Source organism: Bos grunniens, chromosome 3, assembly GCF_055505025.1.
Source record: "Bos grunniens cultivar Pamir isolate PY7600 chromosome 3, Bosgru_T2T1.0, whole genome shotgun sequence".
Classification (NCBI taxonomy): Eukaryota; Metazoa; Chordata; class Mammalia; order Artiodactyla; family Bovidae; genus Bos; species Bos grunniens.
Window position 1 is genome coordinate 87,747,405 of NC_141167.1, and position 8,749 is coordinate 87,756,153.

At 45.1% G+C, this 8,749-nt stretch overlaps 1 protein-coding gene across 1 annotated transcript; it reads right to left on the reverse strand.

Moving 5' to 3' along the window:
• Positions 1–5,510: 5,510 nt before the first annotated feature.
• LOC147375998 (glutathione S-transferase Mu 5) lies at positions 5,511–8,749 on the reverse strand. Its single transcript, XM_086391707.1, has 8 exons — positions 8,672–8,749; positions 8,209–8,284; positions 7,565–7,629; positions 6,800–6,881; positions 6,612–6,712; positions 6,187–6,282; positions 5,988–6,098; positions 5,511–5,708 (listed from the first exon to the last, which is right to left on the reverse strand). Exons 1-8 carry the CDS (start codon positions 8,717–8,719, stop codon positions 5,610–5,612), a joined length of 678 nt encoding a protein of 225 aa, XP_086247833.1. The 5' UTR covers positions 8,720–8,749; the 3' UTR covers positions 5,511–5,609.

Sequence of the window (8,749 nt, forward strand, 5' to 3'; positions counted from 1 at the left end):
TTTACCACACATATGCCCTTCTATGGTGAGAGATTCCAAAGAGATACTGCATAATAAAGCTTTTACACTAAACATCGATATCTGCAAACTAAAGTTATTCCCTGGGTTGGCTCTTGCGTCCATCCCTCTGGTGACCTCACTTTCAGGTTCACTGTTAACCCACTTTCTTAGTCTACCACCTGACTGATGACAGACACACAGAGACCAGCCTGCTCTGTATAGCAACTCAAGACCTGGAAGCAAAGAAGAAGGTCCAGTCCTGGTGGATCCCATAACAAGTCTTCCAGAATATGCCCATTATTCTATTCCTGTTAATCAGACCTGGCTTTTCCCAAGTCTTCCCAACACAATCCCCCAACAAAGCACAGTCCTGTCTAAAAGACCCAACAGCCACTCTGCATTTCCTACATTCTACTTTTCTTCCCATTTTAAACATAATTCTGGAAAGAAGCAGATAGGGTTTCAGTCATGGTTTACAAAAATCTGTTAGTACTATTGGAAACATTACACCACAGAAGATAAAATACAGATCTAGCCTCATTTTCCCTCAAACGTCTCACCCAGCACGCAAACTATCCTGTTGGTTCTAGTCCCACGTCTCCCCACCACTGTAAACACCCCTTCTAGCAACAATACCTCAGGTTGGCCCTCTGTCTCTATGTGGCTTCTGCACAGCAGCACCTGTTCGTTTGAAATTCAAACATACATACGTCTATTTAATCTTTTCTTCTGGATTTAAATCTCACGTGTGACACACCTATAATTATTTCTATTGAAAATCCTCCCCAAACACAAAGAGCTCATACCTGCTGGTCCTCAGAGATGTTTCATTACAATCTGGCCTAAGCAAGCAGCAGACCAGACCATGAAATCTCATTACCCACTCTCCAGCCTCAGAGTTCTTGGCTTTTCTCTGGGATCTCCCTGAACCTGATCTTCCGTGCTCCCTCCAAGCACTTCTGCCATCTACTTCAAGAACAGGGCATTCTGTGCTGTGTTTTATCTCCTAACCAGAACAGAGTGAAATTCTTAAGGTTCCTTGAGACCATTAAGTACTTTTCTGAAGCAAACTCTTCTTTATTCTTTCCATTTTCATTAGAAGGGAATCAATGCATTGTTGTGCCTACTTTGAGTCAGGCTCTACACAAGCTTCAAATAAAATTTGCTTAAGTCACAGTCCCTGCTCTCAGGCAACATATTGTTCAATGGCAGAGATAGACATTTAAGCCAGCAACTAGAGTTCAGTAAGTGCTGAGAGAGGAAAACATTGACTCCTATAGGAACAGGGATTTAAAGTCAGTGCACTGAAATTAGCTGGGTGGAAGGTGGAGGAATGTCACTCAAGTGAAACCAAATCTCAGTGGCTTAATGCATGTTTATTTCTTGCTCACCTTTTCTGTCCACTGCAGTCAACAGCCCCTGGTTTTCCTGGTCTGTCAGAGACCCAGACTGATGGAGGCTTCCACAGCAGTCTGAAGTAGATATATTCACCCGCACAGTGGCTTTTAAATTTTTTGCCCAGAAAACGTGTAATTTCCACTGTGTTTAATTGGCCAAAACAAGTCAGAATGTTACATGTAAGTTCAAGAGGGAAGTGACACTTCTCTAAAAGGGAAACAATCATAAATCATTGGTGACAATCACTAATACTTCCCAGAGGGATTATCAGTTGTGGCTCCCCCCAGGTAGGGGCTTCTCAGCTTACCTTAGATGGTGAATAGGCATTTGGCAGGCTTAGCTGGCCAGAACAAAAGCATTCCAGGCAGAGAAAACAGCAAGTGCAAAAGCGTGAAGAAAAAGGAACATGGTGCTTTTAGATAATTTGTAAGTTTATGTAACATTCATCCATTCTAAATGCTTTAGAAATACTGGCTTATTCCTGACAAGGTCCAGTGGGCGTTGGGTGGGGTAGCAGGAGAGGGGGCGGTTCATTTGTCAGAGAAGGCACAGGAGGCCAGAAGTTTATTGTAGCAAGGCCTGGATCCCAACCCAGGCAGCCTGACTCTGGAGTCTAGGGTATTCAGAAAAGCTAGAACCCAATGCTCCAGGGAAAGGGACGGACATCTGCCAAGAGATGTAGCTGGAGAGGAAGCAGAGGTCAGGCTATGGTTTTGCAAAATGGAGGAGACTGTCTTTTTCTGAAGGCCTACCATATTCAAGCAGCAGTGATGTAAGCAAACTTACACATTAGGAAAATCACTGGCTAAATGTTACTTCCTCCCTCCTCTACCATCCACCTGGACTCCTTAAATCCCTTTGATCCACGTGGCTTACTGTACCATCTAGTCCTGCAGCTGAGGGATAAGGAAAATGCAATTTCTGTACCAAGTCCAGGTGTTTTAATAAGCTGTTAAACTACTTTTAAAGGCAGATCCATTTCTGTACACATCACCTATCCCATCCATGAAATAACTCTACAAATTTTTCTTGACTCACATAAGCTATTTTCTTTTGAACTGGAAATGCCTTTATCTAGCTGCTCAATAATGAATACAAATGAAGTTCTCTACTTTTGGGGGAACTTCTCCACCACATTCAGCTATCACAAGTTTTTTGTTTTAAAAACTTCTTACTGATGCCACTTGCACAAACCCATCACTAGTCGACTAGTTTCACACTTGTGCGATCTCTGTGCCTCTGGGGTGACAGGGTGTCCACTTTCCTTCTTTGCTTCAAGGCAGACATTGTGAGAGCATTCTCTCCTTGCCCATCTTAGAACTAGAGTCAGGGGCAGTTGGGACCTGGGGGAGCCACATCTCTCCATCGTATTACTTTTGCTGTGGTTTATTAGAAGTCATAGGTCCTGCCCACACTCAAAGGGAGAGGATTTCACAAGAGCCTGAGTACAAGATGGTGGGATTATGAGGGCCATTTTAAAGTCTGTTCACCACAGGGAAGAGGCAAAGAAATGGGAAATTGGCCCTTCAGTCCCTTGAGAAATGAGTCCTAGGAAAAAGTGTCCACCAGCAAGAAATCCTTGTCAATTTCCCAAGCTTTTCCAATACTTAATAAACTGTAAATTCGTTCATCTGAAAAATGGTCCTCTTACTGGTATAAATTTCAATTTCTTGAATTATAAACATCTTTTAAACTTTTGGGCCATCAATATTTCTATTTTCATAAATCATCTGTCCATAGCTTTTGTTCACTTTTAAAAAACTGACTTACCTCCATAAAGATATCATCTCACACCAGTCAGAATGTCATCATTAAAAGTCTACATATAATAAATGCTGAAGAGGGTGTAGAGAAATGGGAACCGACCTGCACTATTGGTGGGAATATAAATTGGTGCAGCCAATATGGAGAACAGCATGAAAGTGAAAGTGTTAGTAGTTCAGTTGTCTCCAAGTCTCTGTAACCACATGGACTGTAGTCCGCCAGGCTCCTCTGTCCATGCAATTCTCCAGTCAAGAATACTGGAGAGGGTAGCCATTCCCTTCTCCAGGGGATCTTCCCAACACAGGGATCAAAACCCCATCTCCTGCATCGCAGATTCTTCACTGTCTGAGCCACCAGGGAAGCCCAGAGAACAGTATGGAGGTTCCTTAAAAACCTAAAAATAGAGCTGCAATAAGATCCAGCAATATTACTCCTGGGTACACACCCAGAAAAGATGAAATTTCTACTTTGAAAAGATACATGCACCTCAATGCTCCTAGCAGCACTATTTACAACAGCCAGGACGTGGACACAAACTAAATTCCACTGACAGATGAGTGGATGAAAAAGATGTAGTACATATACATGGTGGAATATTACTCAAACAAAGAATGAAACACTGCTTGCAGCAACGTGGATGGACCTAGAGATTATCAAACTAAGTCAGAGAAAGACCAATATCATATGATTTCACTTACATGTGCTGCTGCTGCTGCTGTATGTACATCTAAAAAACTGATACAAATGAACATAGAAAATAAATTTATGGTTACCAAAGGGAAAAGGTGGGGGCAATGGTGGGGAATAGATTAAGAGTTTGGGATTAACTGACAGACACTATATATAAAATAAGTAATAAGAACCTACTGTATGGCACAAGGAATTATGTTAGTTTAAAAAAATATCTGGAATGCCTTGATGATTTCAGTTCAGTTCAGTCGCTCAGTCGTGTCCGGCTCTTGGCGACCCCATGAACCACAGCATGCCAGGCCTCCCCATCAATCACCAACTCCCGGAGTTTACCCAAACTCATGTCCATTGAGTGGATGATGCCATCTAACCATCTCATCCTCTGTCGTCCTTCTCCTGCCTTCAATCTTCCCTAACATCGGGGCTTTTCAAATGAGTCAGCTCTTCGCATCAGGTGGCCAAAATATTGGAGTTTCTGCTTCAACATCAGTCCTTCCAATGAATATTCAGGACTGATTTCCTTTAGGATGGACTGAGTTGGATTTCCTTGCAGTCCAAGGGACTCTCAAGAGTCTTCTCTAACACCACAGTTCAAAAGCATTAATTCTTTGGCACTCAGCTTTCTTTATAGTCCAACTCTCACATCCATACATGACTACTGGAAAAACCATAGCCTTGACTAGAGTTCTTTATATAATAGTCTCTATACTGGTCTTTTCGGAGAAGGTGATGGCAACCCACTCCAGTACTCTTGCCTGGAAAATTCCATGGACGCAGAAGCCTGGTAGGCTGCAGTCCATGGGGTCACTAGGAGTCGGACACGACTGAGCAACTTCACTTTCACTTTTCACTTTCATGCACTGGAGAAGGAAATGGCAACCCACTCCAGTGTTCTTCCCTGGAGAATCCCAGGGATGGGGGAGCCTGGTGGGCTGCCGTCTCTGGAGTCGCACAGAGTCGGACATGACTGAAGCAACTTAGCAGCAGCAGCAGCATACTGGTCTTTTATCTCATTTGCCATTAGTTATCCCTTGTCATAAAAAATCTTTGCAATCTGGAATAACGGTAAATCTGTAAAATCTTTCCCTTTATAGCTTTTAAAATGGTGTATTTAGAAAAACTTTTTCTTCCCTATGATCAAAATTTCATACATTTTCATTAATACTTCTAGAGCTTTAACATTGGGCCTTAAACTCCCGATGAATTAATTTTAGTGAATAGCATAACATAGGAGTCTATTATTTTTAATTGCTAAGTAACTGTCCTATTCCTATAAATGGGTTAGTCCACCAGTTTGAAGTATCTTTATCACATACACAAGGGTCTGTTTCTGATCTCCAGTTCTTTTGAGTCCATAGTACCACACAATTTTACCTGAAATCTTCCACAACTATCCCCCACAATTTTACTTGAAATCTTCCCAAATCTACCACACACCTTTACTTGAAGACTTCAAGTCTTCACAGAGGGTACAGTCTCATTTAACAACCTGTTATCTACAGCTGTGAAATCTCACCTTACTCTCAAGGTCTGGGCAAGAGCCTCTAGCTCTTGAACTCAGGTGTAGGGTAGGCGAACGCCAATTTGCAGTGATTTAATTCACATGTCCTTACTCCCCTTCGGCCTTTATTCCCAACAGAAGTCAAGCTAGACACCAGTAGCCTGAATGCTATTTATTGAAAAGAGCAGGAAAGAGGGAGTACAAGTACCCTAGGGACGGAATGGAACAAAAAAAGGAGTACAAGTCTGCCTCCTGCTCAGCAGATTCTCCTGTTGCCCCACTGGGCCATCTTGTTGTTGACAGGCATCTTAAGGAAGCGGTCAGACTGCATGTAGGTAGCTATTTTCTCCAAAGCCTGAAGGGAAAGCACACCAAATCTTATAAAGACTCTAACCCAGGCCAAAAGACCCATTTCAAAACAGTAGCACGCACATGCTGCCTGACTCCACCCCCATGTCCCTCATCCCCACCACTTCTTATAGACAGTGCCCTCCCAAGACTTAAAGTTTAGAGGTGTCCAACCACTGATCCCTTTAGGCAAAAGTTGGTGTTAGGCAAGAATATACAACAATGGGGTCCCTTGAGGGCCCAGGGCAGCCTGTGTTTTTTAAGAGAAAGGTGCAAGGGGCATCACCTCAAAACGGCACATGAAAGCCTTCAGATTCGGAAATTCATCCAGGCACTTGGGCTCAAACATACGGTTCTGATCTAAGACATCATAGGTGAGGAAATCCACAAAGGTGAGCTACAGGGACAATAAGATCATCAGGTCTGGGGAGTTCATTAATACCTGCAGAGACAGAAAAGGATCCCCTCCCTTTCCTTTGTTCTACCTTTTCCCCTGCAAACCATGAGTATTTCCCCAAGAACAAGGAGAACTGTTTCAGTTGTCCAGGTAGCTGTTCCAAGTACCGAGGCTTCAGCTTTTCCTGGGGGAGAAGTAAAAGCAAAAGTGAGAACAGCTGCCATCATCTCCATGAATCAGGGCATGGGCCAGTGATGGACACTTAGCAGCCCTTTCTCCAGCTGCCTTCCTCTCCATGCCTTCAGGGAGAGGTGGCAGATGGAAAGGAGGGATGTGGAAAGAAGAAGGGCCAACATCAGAGTTACATGACAAACCAATCCTCCAGAAATAAGAGTTCTGTTTCTTATTCTGACAGACTTGGTGGGAAGGTAGCAGCAGTAGAATGGGGCAGATTTAAGCCTTGAGTTCCTAAAGGCTCCTTGTTCTTGATGCCTTCCTGTTCAGGAAACTCACGTGGTCAGGGTTGTAGCAGAGTTGTACCAGTTGCATGCGAAAATCCATTATTTGGTTCTCCATGATGTCCACTCGAATCCTTTCCTCTTCAGTGTCACCGCCTGTAGGCCAAATGACAGGAAATCACCCTTGGCCTTATCCATTCCCAGGCGAGCTGCCCTCACAACACCAGCCCTACCCCAACTCACACATATTGTGCTTGCGGGCGATGTAGCGCAAGATGGCATTGCTCTGGGTCAGCCTGTTCTTACCGTCCATGAGATAGGGCAGCTGGAAAGAAAAGGACAGGCCAAATGAACAACCTCTCTCTTGCCTCTCTGCCTCTCTCTCCTGGGAAAGAAGACTTGCAGGGAAGAGAACAGTAGAGAAAAAATGCTGTGTTAGAAGAAAGAAGAAAGAAAGTAAAAGGTAGCAACTGAGTCTACACTTAATTCTAGACAGGGTGCTTTACTGAGTGTGTGTTTGTGTACGGGTATGTGCACGCTATGCACTTTTTCTCCGAATAAGGCTTTTAAATGCACAAAGCAAATTACACATATTACATAATTTATATAACATTAAAAGAACAAAATTTTAAGAGTAATATGTGCCTATGAATGCATTAAATAACAAGAAGATGTAATGACTATCATACTTTCAAAGTATGATAAGTGTAAATAATATTTATTTATATTTGCAACACATGTAATGCAAAAATACCCAGTCACAGGCTTGGCTAATAATCAAGGTTACATTGCCTACATTCACAACAGAAAGAACTGTTAACTTTTAGTTAGTGGTTAGTAGAAATGCAAATGTAATTTTTTCTTCATCCAAGTCTAAGGACACCCTGCATTCTATCTATTCTATCGAGATGAAGAGCCCTTATTCTACAAACCGCTAGAGGAGAGAGGAAAGGAACAAGGATACAGTTGAAGGCCTTCCCTTCTGCCCCCTCTTCTAAAACCACCTACGTTAGGGAAGTCCAGGTCTAGTTTGAATTTCACATCCAGCCACTGGCTCTTATCATAGTCAGGAGCTGTAAGAGAAAGAATGAAGTGGGATCCAACCAGCTTAATATCCCACCTGAGGAGCGTGGAAAGATTTAGAGACACACCCTAATTCCAATTCCTCACAAGCGTGCTAAGTCGCCTCAGTGTGGCCGACTCTTTACGACTCTGTGGACTGTAGCCTGCCAGGCTCCTCTGTTCATGGGATTCTCCAGGCAAGAATCTCCAGGCAAGAATTGGAGTGGGTTGCCATGCCCTCCTCTAGGGGATCTTCCTGACTCAGGGATCAAACCCACATCTCATGTCTCCTGCATTGTCAGGCGGGTTCTTTATCACTAGCGCCACCTGGGAAGCCCAATGCTTCACACACCCAGATCCCAAAAGCTTAGCCATTACCATCAGTGTTAAGGCAGAGTTGGGCAACGGCAGGAGGAAAATTCCCAGCTCTCTCCCCACACTAAACACAACAGACAGCTCTCAGGTGACTGGTGGCAGAAGTCCCACCCGACCTTGGCGTAATGCCACCCTCTGGGCACAGTAAAACAGGAACAGTTGGAAGACCTGCTCAGCTCAACGCGGCGTCGCACCGGCACGTAGTGAGGCATTACCTTCCCCGCACGTGTATCTTTTCTCTTCATAGGACGTATCCGTGAACTCCAGGAGCATGCGGATGGCGTGCGCCAGCTGATGGGTCGGGGAAGAGGGGTGGGGGTGGGGAAAGCGCTCGGTCAGCACCTGCGCAGTTTCCCCCCCCAACCCCACCCCACCCCCAACATCCTCCACCCCCAACCCGCCAACGTCCCTGCTAGGGCTGCCGAGACGCCGCATCCCGCCGGGATGGGGTGGTTAAGCAGCTCCCGAGACCTACCCCGGGCTGGCTTGCTGCCCTCAGCCCCTCTCCCCCAAGGCCAGCGTCTCCGCGGCCCCGGAGCTCGCAGGGGGCCGGCCGCGCACCGTTGCGCAGCGCGGCGTAGGAGGTTTGGCCTCGGAGACCGCTGACCAAGAGGACCCCCCACTACCTCCGCGTCAGCCGCCCAGACCGAGTGGCTTAGCCGCTGAGACCGCACTCACCCCGCGAATATCCCAGTAACCTAGAACCATAGACTTTGACGAAGCCATGTCGGTATCGCCTGTGTGCCTTAGCGCACT